The sequence below is a fragment of the Giraffa tippelskirchi genome, chromosome 5, assembly GCF_054371585.1.
Source record: "Giraffa tippelskirchi isolate mGirTip1 chromosome 5, T2T-mGirTip1v1.2.pri, whole genome shotgun sequence".
In the NCBI taxonomy this organism is placed as follows: domain Eukaryota; kingdom Metazoa; phylum Chordata; class Mammalia; order Artiodactyla; family Giraffidae; genus Giraffa; species Giraffa tippelskirchi.
In genome coordinates, this window is record NC_137279.1 from 127,662,238 (window position 1) to 127,682,135 (window position 19,898).

At 46.2% G+C, this 19,898-nt stretch overlaps 1 protein-coding gene and 2 long non-coding RNA genes across 6 annotated transcripts in view; 1 reads left to right on the forward strand and 2 right to left on the reverse strand.

Moving 5' to 3' along the window:
- Nucleotides 1–3,365: 3,365 nt before the first annotated feature.
- BCAR3 (BCAR3 adaptor protein, NSP family member) overlaps nucleotides 3,366–19,898 on the forward strand; it is a 130,604-nt gene continuing 114,071 nt past the window's right edge. For 2 of the 4 annotated variants that reach the window (XM_081486309.1, XM_081486310.1), the window contains exons 1-2: nucleotides 3,366–3,579; nucleotides 12,006–12,333. In XM_081486309.1, the coding sequence (XP_081342435.1) occupies nucleotides 12,017–12,333 (317 nt within the window). In that variant the 5' untranslated portion in view covers nucleotides 3,366–3,579; nucleotides 12,006–12,016. Of the gene's footprint in view, nucleotides 3,580–4,906; nucleotides 4,932–12,005; nucleotides 12,334–16,612; nucleotides 16,797–19,898 lie in introns of those variants that run through there. The other 2 variants (XM_081486308.1, XM_081486311.1) reach the window with 2 other exon arrangements.
- LOC145504924 (uncharacterized) lies at nucleotides 6,146–10,233 on the reverse strand. Its single transcript, XR_014052584.1, has 2 exons — nucleotides 7,560–10,233; nucleotides 6,146–6,801 (listed from the first exon to the last, which is right to left on the reverse strand). It is a non-coding gene; the product is annotated as an uncharacterized LOC145504924 (long non-coding RNA).
- Nucleotides 15,825–18,781, reverse strand: LOC145504923 (uncharacterized). Its single transcript, XR_014052583.1, has 2 exons — nucleotides 17,864–18,781; nucleotides 15,825–17,306 (listed from the first exon to the last, which is right to left on the reverse strand). It is a non-coding gene; the product is annotated as an uncharacterized LOC145504923 (long non-coding RNA).

The following is a 19,898-nucleotide window of genomic DNA, read 5'->3' on the forward strand; positions in this document are numbered from 1 at the left end:
TGAGTCTATTTCCTTCCATATGGTGGTGGTAGTGGTGGTTTAGTCGCTAAGTCGTGTCTGACTCTTTCGACCCCATGGACTATAGCCTGCCAGGCTCCTCTGTCCATGGGATTCTCCAGGCAAGAACACTGGAGTGGGTTGCCATTTCCTTCTCCGTTCCTTCCATATAAATGTTATCTAATGATTTAATGTTATCTAATGATAGAGATGCCTCCTATGTCACAGAGGTATTGTGATAGGATGTGTCATCAGATCTAGTAATAGTTGAAGAGAACTCTCATATGCTACGCACTTTCACATCTATATTTCCTCGACTCCTAACGTTTATTTGCTCATTCACTCATGAAGAAAGAGGGTCTGAGAGGAACAGTGACTCGCCTAAGGCCTCTTGGGTGTGAGTTGCCTTCTAGTCTTTGTTACTACCTTGTCATGATGCTTCATTAGTAGAATTTTTACCCAATGTAGGTGCTCAGGGAATTTTGAAAATCAAGAAAAACCAAAGTTTTACCAGTGTTCTCAGCGACACTTCAGAGTAGCAGAAAGTCAGTAAATGCATTTCTAATAATTCAGTTTAGAAGTATGCCAGCTGGTCTGTTTGACATTCATTGCACTAAATACTTTGAGAAAATCTAACAAAAATTAAAAGTTTATGCTTCTAATGAGGTAGAAAAGATAAAGACTAACCCACAAAAACACCCATAAAGAAAAGAAAGAAACTGATTCTTGAGGATGCTACTCTTAGAATTTTGCAGATTTGTCAATGGCTTGTCCTCAAAGGAATGAAAATGATATAAAATATACCAATATGGCACAATTTAAAAAACATTTTTATTGGAAGAAAACATATGGACAGAGCAGTGCACAAACCAATTTTTATAAAATGAGAGATAGTTAATTTTTATTAAATAGGACATGTCTATGCAACCAGCACTTGGATCAAGAGAGGGAATATTACCAGCATCCAGAGCACCTCTGGGTTCCCCTTCTATCACTACACACCCCTCAAGATAACCACTGTCTTCACCCTTAACATCATAGATATGTTCTGTTTTTGAGGTTTACATATACCCATTTGTGTCTAGTTTCTTTCACTCAACATCACATACCATGAGAGTCATGCATCTTGTTGAGTGTAGACATAGTTCATTCATCCTTATAGTATTCCATAGTTTTTTTCTCTTCTATTAATGGACATCTGAGTTGTTTCTTTTGGGCTCTTATAAAGAGAAATGCTATAAACATTTTTAAGCATGTCTTTTGGTGAATATTGTATATATCTCTGTTGGGTATATAACTAAGGAAGGAATTGCTAGGTCAAACACTCTGTTAACATAGAAGATAACGCCAAACAGGTCTCTAAAATGTTATACAAAGTTCTCTGATTTTAGGTATTCTGGTGGATGTGAAGAGAGATCACAGTGCAACCTCAACTTGCATTTCTGAGATAAGCTGAGAACCTTTTCATATGTTTTTTGACTTTTTGAGAAATAACTGTTTATCCCCGCTTGCAAAATGCCTGTTGAAATATTCTGCTTATTTTCAGTTGGGTTTTTCTGCCTTTTTCTTGCTGATGTGTGAATGTCCTTTATATATCCTATGTAAATTCTTTTTTGGATATGTATGCTGCAATTATCTTTACTCTGTGGCTTGATTTTTCACTAATGGTGTCTTAGAATAAACAGGAGTTGTTAATATTTAAATTATTTATTTTATTTATTTTTGGTTGCTCTGGGTCTTTGTTGCTGCACGGGATTTCTCTCATTGCAGGGAGCAAGGGCTACTCTCCAGCTGCAGTGCGGGCTTTTCACTGACTGGCTTCTCTTGTTGCAGAGCAAGGGCTCTAGGGCTTATGGGCTTTAGTAGTTGGGGCCCCCAGGCTCTAGAACACAGGCTCAAAAGTTGTGGCGCAAGGGCTCGGTCCCTCCCTGGCATGTGGGAATCCTCCGAGGTCAGGGATCCAACCAGTGTCTCCTGAATTAGCAGGTGTATTCTTTACCGCTGAGCCACCCGGGAAGCCCAGGAGTTCTTCATTTTAATGTTATCTAATGATCAGGGTTTTTTTTCCCCCCTTATGGTTAGTACTGTGAGTGTTTAAGAAGTCTTTGCCTACCTTAAGGTCATGAAAAAAATTGTTTTGGTATTTACTTTGGATGCTTTTATTCTTTTATCTTTCACAGTTAGATTTAAAATCCGTCTGGGATTGATTTTTTGGTATAGAATAAGGTAGGAGAAGGAAATGGCGACCCACTCCAGTATTCTTGCCTGGAGAATCCCATGGGCAGAGGAGCCTGGCAGGCTCCATGAGATTGCAAGAGTCGGACACGACTTAGCGACTAAACCACCAGCACCACCACCAAGGTAGAGGTCAAGATTCTTCTTTTTTTTCTCCATGTGGCTTTTCAGTTGATCAAGCATCATTTACTGAAAAGACCACCCTTTCCCCAGTGCATCACATCAGCATCTTCTATGTAAATCAAGTGACCTTATAATGCAGATCTGTTTATGGACTCTATTCTATTGCCTATCCTTGCTACCAATTACTATTTCTATAGCTTTATAACAGGTCTTCGGAGAAGGCAATGGCACCCCACTCCAGTACTCTTGCCTGGAAAATCTCATGGAAGGAGGAGCCTGGTAGGCTACAGTCCATGGGGTCGAGAAGAGTCGGACACGACTGAGCGACTTCACTTTCACTTTTCACTTTCATGTATTGGAGAAGGAAATGGCAACCCACTGCAGTGTTCTTGCCTGGAGAATCCCAGGGACGGGGGAGCCTGATGGGCTGCCGTCTATGGGGTCGCACAGAGTCGGACACAACTGAAGCGACTTAGCAGCAGCAGCAGCAGCATAACAGGTCTTGATAACTGGAGTCCTCCACTAGGCTCCAATTTTTTACCCTCCCAAGCTATCTAGTACTGGAGTGCAGCTTCCACCTCCTACTTGGCTGTCAATATGTCCAGATGGGTGTAATTGATTTGTTTGTTCTCAGGGCTTGGTCATTTGTGATCACCTGGGTCTTTATCCCATCAAAATGCCTTTAAACTGAAAGCCAGCCAGGTGTCGGCACACAAGCAAATCAGATCTGTTGGGTAATTAAATTACGCGGGGAAGGGAGAGGTGGATTAGGTGAGGTTGTCTTCCCTGGGGGTACAGTGACGAGGTGGTCGATCTTCATACACCTGAGGACTGGCTTCTCAGGTGGTACGAGGAGAGCCGAACTAAAATCCGGGTAGGGGAGGGCTACGCGAGGCAAGCGCATGTAAATGTCGCGGGGGATTCAGCAAGGCTGCGCGAATAGGCTCGCCGGGGTGGGGCCGAGAAGCCTCAAATCACCAGTTGAGGGCCCGAGTGCGCGTCGCCGGCTCAGAGGCGCGCCTGCTGCTGCCTGGGCCCGGCCGGGGGCCGGGGAGGGAACCAGAGCCCCAGCCGCCCGGCGCACAGGCGAGACGCGCGCCGGCTTCCCGGTGGGCGCGCTCCGCTGATCATGAGCCGCTCCTGCTCCGGGAACAGCCGCGGCGCGGGGCCGACCGTGCGGGTCCTCTGAGCCCCAGCCCGAGAACCCGGGTGCCGCGCTGGGAGGTGAGTCTCCGCCGCGAGTCCCGCGGGGGTGCGGCTTCTCCCGGGGCGCTTCGGCCTCCCCTTCCCTTGGAGGACGGACTGGGAAGTTTGTTGGCGAAAGTTAGGCTATGGGGAAAGTAGAGCCAGCGACCCCCTACCGCTCCCCCAACCGAGTTGGCGATTGGGGGCTGGAGTGGCTGAACTGGGAACGTGGTTGCGCCCGTAGAGGGCCTCTGGACCGGCTGGGATTCCCCCATACGGGGCCTGCGGCGGGAGGCGACGTGCAGCGAGCATCTCTGCTCTTTGCATCTTCCCGGTGGCCTCTCCGACCCCCTGAGCGTCCAGCCGCTCCTCCTGGTCCCCTCCCTCTCGGCCCCAAAAGCCGGTGCGGGTCTCGGGATGCGAGGGCCAGGGAGGTGGGGGTAGGGGCTGCTCTGCTGGAAGCCCTGGGCTTGAAGGAGGCGAGTTTCTCCACTAATCTCTTGGAAAGTCTGCAAAGCAAGCGAAGGAGCCCGCCCCGTAACTGTTGACAACAGCTCCCTCCCTCTCTCCCTTTGTTGAAAAAGAATGAATAGTTGGTTGTGTCGCTCCCTCTTCGTCGGAGAAGGGAGGGAAGGGGAGGTGAAGGCAGGGAAAGGAGGGACGGTGGGCGCAACGCGAAGTGGGTTCCGGTCTCAGCCCGTCTTTCCTTACCCGCTAGGGCTGCCTCCACCTTAAAAGTTTGATCAGGTGTAGACAGTTGTGGGAAGTTCAGTGGGCTCCGAAGCAGCTGTCGAGGCGGTGTGTTTCGTGGAGGGTCATGGCTGGGCTTGGGTGGGGGTGATGGAAAACCCTGGGTTTGATTTTAACTCGCTTGAAAAGCAGGGTGAGGAGGTAAAAGATTGTTCTCCTAACCTCGTTTCTCTTTCACCTGAAGCCATTAGCTGAGATAGAAAGTAGAGCCGTGCGTTCAGCCATGCATTTTAAACCTTGACTCTTATCTACCAAGGCTACCCAGATCTTTGTAAGGAAGACACATTGGCGGAGGGAAGGTCAGTTTGAGAACGGATAATCTCCCTGCTTGTTGCCAAGGAGTGCAGCGAGATCTGGGAGGAAGGGGGAGACACCTCGGTTCAGAAAGTCACAAGTGGGAAGGGGCTGCTCAGTTAATACGGGGGAAGCCACAAGCGAAGCAGTTGTACGTGAGTGCACAAGGGGACATATGGAATGTAGCTGTAAACAACTTGCCACACTAATGGCTCTCTCACGCCCTGAATCCAACTTTCCCTGAGAAGCCTGACATTTCCAGAATGACTTAACAGGAGAGCTCAATCTCCTATTCATATAGAAAGGACTGCTTGTCGAATGGATGCTAATCTTAAGACCTTTATCATGTAGATCCTGTGCTGTGTTGCTTGAAATACAATCCATGGAAGAATTATTCATACTTCAATCATTTGGCTAGACTTCATAATGTACTTCAAAATAAAGGGATACTCTTAATTCCTACACCCAAGCAGAACTTCATTCTGAGTGGATAAGCCAGCTTTATATGTGTGGTTTGCCATCTCCTCTTCCTATCTGCCTCTGCAGAGAAGACATACAACTACAGATGTGGATTGTAACTTCTCTGTCGTGGTCATAACAGGGCAGCGGAGGGGGTTACATTTCCAGAGTTTAAAATACGACAGAAACCTCTTAAAGCCCACATCCCATGACCGTCTGTGAATTTAACTTGAAAATATCTCATTTCAGAAGTAAGATAGAAAAATCTAAACAAATAGACTGCTTATCTCTGCTGCAACTTGCATGCGATCATCAGTTTCTTTGAGACGATAAAGGAACGGAGTCATGCCTGTTGTTCAAAAGCATTTCAGAGCATAGCTGCTAACCAGGGTCAAGAAGGCAGCACATAGGTTGAGAGTATGTCAGGCTCACTCTCATCTCTACTGAGATTTCAGCTTTTTGAACGTACACGTGGGTCTCATATTTTCCTATCAAGATGTAGAGTCTTTGACCTTTGTGTATATTTCAAGATCTGGCTTTAGACGGAGTCAGGACGCTGTGTCTGATTACCTGCACAGGTGAAGTCAGATGGCCAAAGTCTCACCTGGACTTTCATTTCAAAGACTGCATGTGGGCTCACTTCATGTGCCTGTGTGTCTATGCCCTTGTCATACTTGATTGGGTGTCGTTACATCTTTTGTTCTCAGTTTAAACATCTCCCTCCTCATTCTGCCTGCCTGCAGTCTTCCTTAGAAGAAGTGACTTTGTTTGTGAGCTCTCACTGTGATGGGGATGCAATGACAAGCAAGACAGACATGGTCTCTGCCCTGTTTAGAGGAGACCTGATATTTTTGGAATGCCTTGCTCTATGTCAAGGGCTTTCCATACACAATTGCATTTACTTTTCACAATAACTTCATGAAGTAGATGTTGTTAATCCATTTTTACAAATGTGAAACTGTCAGAGAGGTTGTCACTTGTCCCAGGCCACACAGTAAGTCAGTGGCAGAGCAGGGATTTGAACCTGTGAGTGTCTTTCTTCAAAGCCTAGGTTCTGAGTCACACCAAGTTTGATTTTCAAAAATTAAATACTACATAATGACTAGGAACATCACACCATGTTTAATTCAAAAATTAAATAGTACATAATGGCTAGGAACATCAAGACAGAAACATCTCCAAGTGGAGAAAACTTGGGAGCCAGAAATTGGAGACTTGAATTTAGTCTCCACCATGCTCTTCCAACCCATGTGTTTCCATCTCAAGACCCCCACATTTGCCGAATCCCCTGCCTGGAACTGAAGGGAGTTCAATCTTCTCTTGACTGGTTCCTTCTCTCTTTTCAGGTCTCATGTCACGGTTCCCTCTTCAGAGAGCTCTTCTCAGACCACCCTTTCATTTTCTTTAGGGCACTTATGACTAGGTTATTCCCTAATTTGTTTTTTTATCCGTGTTGATTGGACTTCCCCATTGCAGTGTAGGCTCCATGAGAGGAGGACCTTATCTATTCTGTTATAGCCTCAGCTCTAGTACATTGTAAAGCCTCAGAGAATATACTTTGAGTGAATGAACATTTGTTTTCCTTATCTGGAAAAGGGAAGGGGCTTGATCCTCTGAGATCCCATCTACATATCACATGCTGAGATTCTGCCTAGTGGTCAGCTGTGGTAGGTGGCTTCTCTGGCAGAATGGAAAGTACGTACCTTGAACCTAGATTCCATCACTTCCACCTTGGGATTTCCCCCAGGTTCCTGGAGTCTGGAAAAAATAAAAATAAATAAAAAGTAGGAAACAGAGCAACCCACAGAGTGCAAATGAGTTTCTTCCACCAGTAGTTCTCCCTTCCATTCCCCACCCCACTTTAGTTTGTTGTTGTTGTTGTTTGTTTTTATAAAGTTGGGTCTCTGGCCAGGGCCCACCTCCCTTGCTGTTGGATTGATTCAAGCTTGACATTGGACCCAGGCTGGAGCCAGTCTTTCCCAGTGACTAGTCACGGGATGATGCTATATTTTAATGGGGAAGAGTCCCAAGTTAGAGGCAGCAGGTTGTTGAGGAGAGCCTGGCCTGTGTATTTCCAATTTAACTGCAGCTGAGAAATTTAACTGTAACACGGCAAACTTCAACTAGGATGATCTTCATCCTCCCATTATTAAACTCTGCTTCACAGCCTTCAGGTCAGCACCCTTTCCTTAGGGAAGCCTTTTTCCTGGCTGCTAGATTCATCTAGACCCCAGTTCCCATCTGTGTGCCCCCATAGCCTGGGCCTCACCAACACATAAGGTCATTACTTACTGTCTGCTTCCTCTGTGGGATAGGAACCTCATGAGGACAGCTGTTTGACACCATGCCCAACACCCACACAGTGCCCACCACATAGGAGGCCCTCCTTAGATGTGTGTTGGATAGAAGAATTAGTGAATGCTCCTGTTGACTGACTGTTCCTCTATGCCATTCTTTTCTGTTACCCAGAAAGCAATCTGAGTGTCAGTTGCTCTGTACCAAAGAAACTCACTTACCTGGTGGTTCTCAAACCTGGCTCCACATTGAATAATACTTGCAAGGGTTTTGGTAAGACTGATGCCAGGGTCCTATTCACCGAGATTGTGACTTCATTGGTTTGGTTCACGGCTTGGGTGTCAGAATTTTCGAAGCTTCTCCAAGGACTCTTATGTGCATCCAGGTTGAGAGCCTCCGCTTTTTCAGAACTCATCCCTGGCGTTGGTCCTTATAGGCTTGAAGCAGTCCAGGTGAGAGAGGGCAGGGATATAATTCATGGAATATTGCATGGTTCCTGACAGTTTAAGAGGTACTTTCACACCTGTTATCACATCTGATAATAACAAGCTGAGGTATCTACTCTCTGGTTTAAATACTCCCTTTATGTTGATGACTCAAAAATCTACATTCTGTACTGGCCTCTAACTGAACATACGAGTATCTAGACTGCTAGACAGAACTGTCCTACTGGTACCTCACACTCAACAGCCCCAGTGGTGAGTTTGTTACCCTCCATCCTGAGGGGGTCACCCCTTGTGCTACACAGTATGTTACAGCAAAGCACCATCTTCCCATGGCTGTGGGCTCCTTCCTCCAATACAAGAGGCCTTGTGCTCTTAGCCCCTTGCTCTGCCCTTCCTTTACCTTCCCGTGGCCACTGTCCCAGGTCGGAGTCCTTCATCACTCCTTGCTGGCTTGTTGCTGGTGTCTGATCTCCCCACAGCTCTTCTCTCCCCTCCAGAATCACCAGAGCTCCTTACCCAGGCACAGACTGGACTCCATCCCTCTCTTCCTGAGTTTCCCTAGCACTGTCAGTCAAGTTCAAACACCTCAACACACCCTTTAAGACTTTGTGATCTGGTCCTAAGCTGTGCTTCTTCCAAGAAGTGCTTCTCAGCTTCACTCGAGCCGCACTGCACAACTTAGGTTCCTGAGCCTGTGTGGGTACTTTCCGCCTTTATGCATCTGCTGTTACCACATCCTCTTAGAAGGCTTTTCCCTACAGTTCCCAGCCTTTCAAAATCCTTCATCTCCAGTGATACCCTCTCTGAGATCCTCCTTGAGCCCTTTTATCAAAATTAATTGTTCTTCCCTCCAGCATCTTAAGGGTCCCATCAATGAGTTATATTACAGTTGACCCTTGAACAACACAGGTTTGAACTGCATTTGTCATTTTCTTGTTGTTTAGTCCTTCAGTTGTGTCTGACTCTTTGCAACCCTGTGAACTGTAGCCCACCAGCCTCCTACTGTCCTTGGGATTTCCCAGGCAAGAATACTGGAGTGGGTTGCCGTTTCCTTCTCCAAGGTATCTTCCTGACCCAGGGATCGAACCCAAGTCTCCTGCATGGCAGGTGGATTCTTTAGCCACTAAGCCACCCATAGTGGGGGTGGGGGTGGTGCGTAGAATTGCATAGGTGCACTTATACACAGATATTTTTCAGTAGTAAATACTACAGTCCATGGTCAGTTGAATCTGTAGATGTGGGGGATTAACCCCCCACATCTATTTATAGACAGAGAGCTGTCTGTAAATTACATGCAGATTAACCTTGAGTTGTTCAAATGTCAACTGTATTCTCTGAGTTCATAATCAGGGATTGAAGTTTATGCATCTTTGTTTCTCTGAGTATCTTATCTGAAGTGGGCACTTAAATGTTTGTTGAGTTGAAAGTAGGAAAAGCAGGTGTTAACATCCCTCAAGAATACACTGAGGTGTGGATAACTTGCCGAAAGGCATTCTAAAGCAGTTTGGCTCAGACTTGAAATAGATAGATCTTGGATAAGCAGAGAGGAAACAGGCTGCTGGAGACACTGGAGCCAGTGTAACTCTTGTCTGTCATCCTAGCCTGGAGATAGAGGTGATCAACACTATGGGCCTTTGCATTCGAAGAGATTCTGTGGGATGGGGGGTGGGACTTTGGGTCTCCCCACCAGGTTCCTGGGACTGATCCAAGCCTGTCTGTGGGGAAGAAAGTGCTGATAACTCAGACAGGTGAGAGTTCATAACTGTGAGTGTTTCCTGGTGGGATGAGGGAATCCTAGTCAGCTTACGTCACCTGTGTTCAGGAGAGGGCTGAGGAGTTTGGTTTCTTTTTTAATAATGATAATTAACATGAAACAAGTGCTGACAGCGTGCCAGGTACTGGGCAGACCCAGGAGGGGCCCACACGGGGACTAACAGTCCATTGTCTGCACCCGCTGGGAGCCGGGCCTTCTGTGTGGTCCCAGTTCAGCATGGAGCAGACGGGCTTCAGAACTACCAGGTCTGGCAGAAAACTGAAGACAGGATTCAGATTATATGCCTTGAATGAAGGGTCTCCTTCCACCCAGCACTCCAGTGTCTCTCTCTGTCACGTGTGGGAACAGTGGACTGAGTGTGTGTGTGTCTCTGTGTGTGTGTGTTGTCACTTGTTTCCTCTGCATACTCTGCTGACTGCTCTGGTTCCACCTCTTATTCTACCAGATTCTGTTCTTGATTGTCCCCAAGCCAAGTCCCAGGTCCCCAGGTTCTTTGTGGAACTAGAGAGTGATGATTTTCACTCAGCACCACTCCCTTTGCAGTGGAGAGGGTGGTCTGTAAGGAATGGGGGTTGCACGGCTTGAGAACAGACTGCAGAGTGAAGAGGCGTGGTCCTCACCAGGCTCGGGGAAGGCCAGGGCGTGAGGCTTAGCTGTGCAGCTGTGATCTCGGGATCAGTCTGATACCGTGACTAGTGGTACAGATTCTGTAACCTTCTGTCTCCTGGGACTAACCCTAATTTTTATTCAAACTTATGTTTCTTCTTCTCTATTTATTTGCCTTTATAATTTTATTTATTTGTCTGTGCTGGGTCTTCATTGCTGCACAGGCTTTTCTCTAGTTGTGGTGAACAGGAGCTACTCTCTAGTTGTGGTGCCTGGGCTTCTCATTGTGGTGGCTTCTCTTGTTGTGGAGCACGGGCTCTAGAACACAGGCTCAGTAGTTGTGGCACACGGGCTTAGTTGCTCCATGGCATGTGGGATCTTCCTGGATCAGGGATTGAACCCATGTCTCCTGCGTTGGCAGGTGGATTCTTTACCACTGAGCCACCAGGGAAGCCCTATGCTGCTGCTGCTAAGTTGCTTCAGTCGTGTCTGACTCCGCGCGACCCCATAGATGGCAGCCCACTAGGCTCCCCTGTCCCTGGGATTCTCCAGGCGAGAACACTGGAGTGGTTTGCCATTTCCTTCTCCAATGCGTGAAAGTGAAAAGTGAAAGTGAAGTCGCTCAGTCGTGTCCGACTCTTAGCGACCCCATAGACTGCAGCCTACCAGGCTCCGCCGTCCATGGGATTTTCCAGGCAAGAGTACTGGAGTGGGGTGCCATTGCCTTCTCCGAGGGAAGCCCTATATTGGCCTTTAAAATATCATTTAATTTGGCTTAGATCAAAACCATAGTGGTTATATAGAGGACAGAGGTGCTAACCCTGCTCAGGGTGAACTCTCTGCTAGTGGTCATAGCTGGGAACAACTGCTAAGGCTGCTTTCACACACAGCATTTTTCATTTCCTTCCATGCGGCTCTCGACCGTTTTTTTTTTTTCTCTTTTTTGCCTTTCCCACTCTTCCCTGACTCCACATGCACCTATGCACATTGCTTAACCCTGTTGGTGATAGGTGGGTCCCTGACCTCTCAGGGGGACAATCGTACGTGGAGCCCCCACCCCACGGCTTTCCTCTCCAGCTAAGCCACTAATGTGTGGAGGAGTGGCCCGCCTCCGGAACCCTGACCATCTTCATTAATTAGCGTACATTGATTTATTTATAAGCACCAGGTCTTCACCAGAAGGAATCTGTCCTGTCTCTCTGGGTAGCACAACTGAGGAGCTGGGTTGAAGGCGTTCTAGCAGCTAAGGAATTCCAGCCATCTTCACCTGTTCTTGTTGCTTGTAGGGTGGTGGGAATGCATGATCTCATTATCTTTCCTCAGTATTCTTTTTTGTTAGTCATGCTTTTCCGTCAGCTTCAGTCATCTGAAGTAATAAACTGGCTTGTGTGTCTCTAAAGGCTATGAAATGTATTTGCCCTATTCCATTGTGGCTCAATCAGTAAAGAATTGGCCTGCAAGGTGGGAGACCCAGGTTCAGTTCCTGGGTCAGAAGATCCTCTGGAGAAGGGAATGGCAACCCACTTCAGTATTCTTGCCTGGACAGAGGAGCCTGGTGGGCTACAGCCCACTGGATTGCAAAGAGTTGAACACGACTGAGAGACTAACACACACACATATTGGTGGATCTGCTACCAAACCAGGAGAATTCCTCTATGGGATGAAAAAGAGGATAAGTGAACTTCCCATCATAGTAAATTTCACAAGTGATCTTTATCCTTTAACACTTTGTGAGCGTTTTCTTTTGTTACGTGGTCTATTTCCATTTCCTTTTGTAAGGAGAAAGTAAATTCTCGTGGTTTTCTTAGATTTATGGCTTCACTCTCTTCTTTCCCCCTTAGACTTGAGGATCATGGCTGCGGGAAAGTTTGCAAGTCTTCCCAGAAACATGCCAGTGAATCACCAGTTCCCCCTCGCCTCATCCATGGACCTTCTGAGCAGCAAGTCCCCTCTCGTTGAGCATCGTGCAGATGCCTATCAAGACGTGTCTATACATGGCACCCTTCCCCGGAAGAAGAAAGGCCCTCCTCCCATCAGGTCCTGTGATAACTTCAGTCATGTGGGGACCCTCCCCCATTCCAGATCCCCACGGCAGCACTCACCTCTGAGCCAGGACGTCATCCAGGAGCAGCCCTTGCAAAACTGGAAAGGCGAAGCGTTCACCTTCAGGTAGCTTCTTTAATTTCACAAATGAAAATGATTTGTCTTAAAGGGCTTTTTTTTTTAAATATGAAACATGCACAAAGTAGAACAGATAGTTTAATTAACTCCCATGGACCCATCACCCAGCTTCAACAGTTATCAGCTTGTGGTTGGCTGCTTTGTCTGTACCCCACCCACTTTCCTTCCTCTGGTATTATTGTTTTCAGGCAAAGCTTTATTGTGCTCTGTTATTATTTTGAAGCAAATCTCAGACTTCATTTTATCTGTGAATATTTTGGTATATGTCTTTCAAAGACAAGGACTCTTATTTTAAAAAACCTATAGCCACAGCATAAAAAACTATAACATCTAAAAAAAGAACTATGTCTTAATATCATTCAATTTGGATGATATTAAGAGTATTTTAAGCTCAGCTTCCTGTACCATTAAGTCCCTCAGAAGGAACCATGGCTTTTTTTTTTTTTGCATCAGATTATGAACTGCATCCATCCATTTCTATAGAGATGCCGGGATTTCTATAATTAGGATGTCTATAATTGTATAGGCATCCTCATTATCCAGAGCATGCCTATGAAACCTTCCATACGCTGAGATGGTGTGAAGAAGTAGTTACCCTAGGACACATCATACTAATGGATGCATAAAACTAGTGGATGCATAAAATAAATGGAAATAAAGCACAGATGCTCACGGACAGCTCAGGGCCAGGGTGACTTGATGCTGAGACGCTGCGTGTTGTCCTGGAGGGAACTTGGTGGTGCTCCTCTTGCTGCTCTGTGTGTGCACCATCTGTGCAACAGCTTCCTGAAAACAGACACTGAACGCTATTTTCGCATTTCACCTTTTTCCACAAAAGGAAAATTCCTCTTCAGACTTCTGTTAGTAAAATCAAGTACTAATGTAGGTCATTTTTTAAAAGCGAAGTGATGTCAAGCACACTTTCAAAAGGCAGGGATACCTGTGTTTAGTTGTCAACAAGCTGAAATAAAATATTGTTTGGTTTTAGATCCATCATCAAGTCAGCTTCAGAATACTTTAGAACAGGAATTGATTTCTTCTTCTGTCCACCAGGGACCTGGGTAAATAAGACTCATGGTTGTAAACGCTTTTTCTCTGGGTCTGAAACGGGCCTAGTTGTGACCCTGCTGGTGGAGCTGGTTTAGAACCGCTGCACCCCTTTTTCTGTTGAGCAAGACCAGCAGCCTATGATGCTGTCAGGTAAGCAGGGGGATGGTTTCTTCTGCTATATCTCCTGACATCTCTCTCTCTGTCCAGCCCTATAGCAAGGAAAGCCACTTTGGTCCTAGCTCATTTATTTGTTCAATACCTGTGTATTGAATACCTGTGTTAGTTAGAATATGTTGATTTTGTAAGCACTATTGCTTCACCAGGAAAATTCTGCCCATATTCTTTGAGTATCTTAACTAAAGGGCTGATCTGACATAGTCGACATTTTAGCTATCAAATCATTGCCCTTTTACAGGGTGGGGAAATGTGTGCCCTGACAGGATAGCAGTGGAACATGAGAAATGGTGTCCTCCCAGAGCAAACATTGTAGTGAAGGATCCAGATAATAAATACAAGTAAATAAACAAGACGATGGCAGATTATAGTCAGTGATATAGGGGAAATAGTAATATGCTGGAGATTTATTGGAGTTACATTTTTTTATAGAGTGGATGGTCTCTGAGGGGAAGAGTCAGTGGAAGGCTGTCCAGGCATAAGAAGAACAAGTACAAGGAACCAGGGGTGGGAACATGTCTGAAAAACCCAAAACCACTACGGTGAACTGTGGCTGGAGTGTGGCATGTTGAGAGATGAATAGTACACATGTTGGAAAGGGACTAGGCAGGCAAGAGTTCAGAATGAGTTGTATAATTGCAGTATTACAGGAGAAGATAAGTGGAAGCCCAGATAGTCTCTGGAGAAAGCACTGGAGAGTCTGCAGTGTTTCTGACATCAGACCAGACAGTTTCCCAGGGTGTTCTGGGCCTCAGATGCTTCTGCTCTGCGGAGTCTAGGTGGGTGGCCTGCTGGTGACAGGTGCACATGAAAGTGCACACCTGTGCACAGTAATGTTGATATCGCATCATGGGCACCTGATGCACTGCGATGCAGGAGCAGAGCCATCATTGCCCTGTCTTAGGGAGGCTATCAGGCAGCAAAGGAAAATAATTTCCAGCTAGACAGAATTAAGCACAAAAGCCAGGCTGCACTACATGGAGTCAGAACCCGCTATTGCCTGGCTTCGTGCTGCCACTTTTTATTTATTAAGTTTAACTCTATATTGAGCTAGATATCCAAGGGCTACCACGTGGAGATGGTTCACAAAGTCCAGGGTAGGTGTCTGCTCTTACCAGGGGGATCTCCCAGGGACCGGGGGTAATAATGGAGTCACTCTTTGTAGCTTGAGGAAGTTCTCAGTAAACTCCTGAGGCCCAGGCTGTCGACCTGCCAGCAGTTCAAAGCTTTTTAACTTGAAAACTAACTTGGACATAGATCAGATCTCAGATCTTATTGGAGGTAGACAAAGGTCATGAGTTTAAAGTCCAGGCTATGGAAGACTTAGTAAGTACTGCTAGTTTAGGTTTGTTTCTGATTCAGAATTATGTTCATCCAAATTCACATCTTTTTTTCTTAACTTAAAATACCTTATTGTTAAGGGTCAGCACAGGAAGTAACAAATGCACATCCTTCAAAATTATGCTGAGTGTCAAAGGATCTAAAGTCCTCTTCCCCAACTCCGCATCCTTATTGTTAATGTATTTTGTTTACCTGACACATCTTAAAAATATCCTGAGTTGTTCTCAGTTTTGAGGACTTCAAAGCACCTTATATTCTTTTTTTCCCCCCTAAATCCTTTTAAGTATTCCTAATAAGATTATGAGCTGCCTCAGTTACTTTTTGGAACAAGTCAGAGTGTCAACAGGTAACATTTTGTGAAAGTGAAAAGCTGGGGACAGGCTGTTTGAATGAAACCTGAGCCTCTAGAGTGGGAAGTGTGACTAAGGTGCTGGACAGAATTACCTTGAGAGAGAAACAGCATTTCTATTCCTAACTCAGCTCTGACAGCCCGGCAGAGCTGTGAGACCCCGCACCCTGGCTCACTCATCACTGGAAGTTGGGAGCCATGTGTGTTTTAGAGTTTTGAATCCCTGACTCTAGGGACCTAAGACTAGTTAGGTCTACCTTTAACAAGATTATTGGTTTCTTTTTTTTTTTTTTGCCTTGTTTCAGATAAACTCTTTTGGCCTTATTTATTTCTTTTCAAAGTGAATTCAAGGGTTAACTTCAGCTAAGAGTAGCTGAAGTTCAACTTGCCCAGATGACAAGCCTGCAAGCCTTCCATTCCATCACACTTGGAGTTGGCATGACGATGGTGGGGCCATCTTGGGGAGTGACCCCCCACCTCCTCATATGGGCCCGCCTATAGTCAGAGGGAAGCGCTCCAGACAGCACTTCCTTGTCTTGTGAAATACTCTAAGTTGCAAGTTTGCTGTTTTTCCAACAAATTTGTTTACTTTATTAATCACTAAAAAGTCACCTTTATGATTGAATATTAAGTAAATATCAACCCTGTGGAAGGCCCCAGACAAAGCAGAGGAAGTCTTCCTTTTGACCTAACAATTTGTATTGTTAAGCTGTCATATAAACATGTGTCATATTCACATGAATTATTATTCCCTTACATTTTATAGTTATAAAATATCTTCCTGTTCATAAGTTATCGTTTGAACATCATAACCCTATGTGACAGCAGATTTCATCGTTAGCAGCAGCATCAGGTTGTCATCAATACAGCTGAGTAAATGGTTCAAGGATTGAATGGTTGAGGCACCTAAGATTAGACCCTCATGTGTGACTGAGCTAGGATTAGGACTCAGAAACTACCACAGGGCCTTCCCCAGACACTGTGCTCTGTAGCCTTGCAAGAAGGCTGGCTCCGCCGTGGGCATCCTCTGAGTTATCTTCTCACATGAACGCTTCAGTCCCCAGGGTCTGACTGCAGCGTCTCAGACACCCCCCTTGAAGAAGCTAGAGCCTTGGCCGCCAAGAGCAGGCAGAAGGCAGGCCTGGAAGGGGAACTGGTCTCCTCGTTCCGAGACCCGTTATCTCTTGGCTCTGTTGTTGTCTTGGCTGCCCTTGGATGTACTTGTGGTTTGAAAAGTAGCCAAAGTGAGGATCCCAGTGCTCTTAAACCTGCTGCTTGATGTCACAGAAGGAGCCTTTGTTCTGCAGGCTGAGCAAGGCTTTTCTGAGCGGTCTGCAGATGGGATTTCCTCTTGACATTAGCGTTGTTTGGCTGGTGTCCCTTGGGTTCATCTACCTTCAAGGATGAATTTTTATTTCAATCTGGAACCCTCCTTGGGCTGAGAGGAGACCGGTTCCTGTTGTGAGAGGTCTGCATTGCCGGGATAGATGAAGGGTCAGCGCTTGGAGTCCACTGTTGGTCCTCTCCCTGCCCATGGGTACGTGGAGGCGCGCATTCCTGGGAACAGCTGCTGAGAGCGTAATTCCTTCTACCCCCTGTGCTGTGGGAGCATGTGGCTGGACAATGCGGTGTTTCATTAATCTGCATGAGTGGAGCTGACTGACTAGTCACAAGTGTTTAACTGATGGGGGCCAGAAAGTCTGCAAAATTATTCCAAGTTAAAATCCCGTATCTGTTCCCAGGCAGTTAGGAACCTTCTGTGTCATAGTGTCATCTCTTCAAATTTGAAGCTGAAGTGTTAAGACACAGGCTCTGTGCAGAAGAACCTTCTCCAAACACTAATTCTGGGTTGTGTTGATGCTCTCATCTGAAAAATTGTTTCCATAGCCACCAAGTTCTAGAACTCTTGATTTATGCTCCCCCAGACATGCAAATAGAGGAGTCTTGAGCACAACGTTAATCAGAAGGATCTACTATGTGAAGGTCCACACGCAAGCATCTGCACACTTTATACATGGGCATGTCTGCTGTCTACCGATTGGAAGCTCTTTGGGCACAGAGAAAAAGTTGGGTTTAGATTTGAAAAAAGGCTATTTAATATGAATAAATTCTTTTTAGTAGAAGGTATGTTTACTGAGTTAGCAGAGTGGCAATGGCTTAACAGCCAAGAATGATTCCAGAAAGTAATAAACCATGCATTGAATTTTTGTTTTTAAATTTTGAAGTTAAGTTTTACGAACAGTTTGAAATGCCCCTTGGTGTTTAAGTGCAGCTGTTGCGAATGGGTTAGTGAATTCCAAGCAATGGTGCACATCCAGGCCCTGGTGGCCCCTGGTGTGCTGAGGCCAGGAGCAGCTGGGTCAGAGGTGAGCTCAGCCCCTGCTGGGCATCTGGTACCAACCCAGGGTTGGGGGAGCCCAGAGAATGGGAAATGCGTGCAGGCCCACCAGCTGCCTGACAGTAGTCCTAAATCTTCTACCCACAGGGATGGTTTCAAGCTAAAGGCTGGGATCTGTGCATTCTCAGCTGTTCTGGGGGAAAACTGAAGTACTTTTTTTTTTTTAACTGATTGCACACCACAACCAAGAAAATGATCATACTTACACAAAGCCGTCCTTGTTAAGTGGAGCTGTTCAACATCTTCTTTCCTCCCCCAGCCCCCGACAAATCTTCTTTAAATTCCTGTTTATTCAGGCCTCCTGCATGTTATTTGAGCAAAAGTCAGGTTTGTCAGTCTTCTGTGAGTCAGAATCTAGGAGTTTTTCACACCCCTCAGTATAGGTTGAAGCCCACTGTAGACAGAAGACGCTCTACAGGTACAAATGACTCGTGTTCTTATCACATGTGGACTGGGGAGTCATCCCAGCCAGGCCTGGAGGTGGGAGCTGGAGAAGTTGCTTTTGTTGTTTAGGACTGGACTGGAGCCACAGGCCACCTCTGGCCACAGCCACCCTGCTGTTCACAGCTTTGTTATGCTGTCACCACCCAGTCTGTCTCGGCAGGATTGAATGCAGAATTTCAAGCTTTCTCTCCTCCAAGGCCCCAGGCACAGGCACTGAGGGTGTTCCTGTTTTTGGATTGTGCTGTTATTTACAAATCATAGAAGTCTGAGAACCCTTCCATGTTGACCCAGCCTTTATGTCTGTGGTTCCAGAATCACTTGCAAACGTAGTCAGGGGTGGACAGAGAGAACGCGAGTCATGTCATCCAGGAGGTCTCATTTATCCACTACTAGGTGTGTGAACGAGGACAGGTTCTAAACTATAAACTGAGGGGGAACATAATGCCTCTGAGGGGTGCTGTGAAGATTCACTGGTCACTAAACCTGCAAGTTCCACTGAATGGCATTCCTCTGACTTTCATTCTTAAGCCCAGTACTGCCTTCTGGGAGTCTGGGTGGAACAGGTCATGTCCTTGCTCTCACTTCCACCTGATCATAGCAGTTTATTCTTCTGCCAGCTCCGCTGGGTGACGCCTGACCCTGAAGGCCGCTGGTCATTTTGCTGGGATGTTGATGTAGCCATGGATATCAAGGAAAGCAGCTAGTGACCTTGGGGTTGATTCCAGCAAACAGACTGGGTGGCTTTGTGACCTTGTGTAAGTTAGTTCATCTTTCTGACCTCCACGTCCTCAAAGGGTGGCTTGGGGGTCAAATACAACCCCACGTGAAGGCACCTAGCCCAGGACCTGGCATGGAGCAGGGGCTTAGATGTTGGTTTCCGCCCTTCCTTCCTCCTGGAAGGCCAAAAGCCAGAACTTGGAGGCTACTAATCCTCGTATGTAACCTGAGATCACATTCAATGCCGGTGGGTTTCCGTGGGAGAAAGTTTCCCATGTGTTGACAGTCTAGCCAGAATCCCTCTATCTGGGTCTGCTCTAAGCGGCCCTTCAGCAGTGCATCTTGGCCACCACTCGAGCTTACAAGTCTGACAACCCCATGGCACGTGGAAAATCAGCACACCATGGTACTGAGACAGAGAGTCTGTCCTTGGTGAACTGGCCCAAGCCCTTGCCTGCTTGTCCCTGTACTTAATGTCAGTGTCTTCAGTGTTTCTTCTTTGCTGAGTATTGAGTTTATTTAGTGTCAGGTATTGTGCTGGGTTCTTCCCAGGTGGCTCAGTGGTGAAGTATCCGACTGCCAGTGCAGGAGACGTGAGTTTGATCCCTGGGTTGGGAAGATCCCCTGGAGCAGGCAACAGCAACCCACTCCAGTATTCTTGCCTGGAGGATCCCATGGACAGAGAAGCCTGGTGGGCTTCAGTCCATGGGGCCACAGAGAGTCAGACACGACTGAGTACTGAGCACACACATTGTGCTGGGTACCAGGTCCCCAGTGGAGAATAAAGTATAGATGTGGGCCTTGTCCTTGGGGAGTGCCCAGTTTAGGGCACTAAACTGAATGAGGAGGTACAAGGAAGGTCATATCAGAGAGCCCTGAGTTCCTTGAACTGGGGAGAGAGAAGGCCTCGCTGCAGGAGGGAACATTTGAAGATTTAATATAAAAAACCAATGTAAACTACTTCATTAATATTTTATGTTGCAATGTATTAAAATGATAATATTTTTGAAATATAAAGTTAAAACATTATTGAGTTCACCTCTTTCTTTTCAATGGACTACTAGGAAAGTTTACATGTTT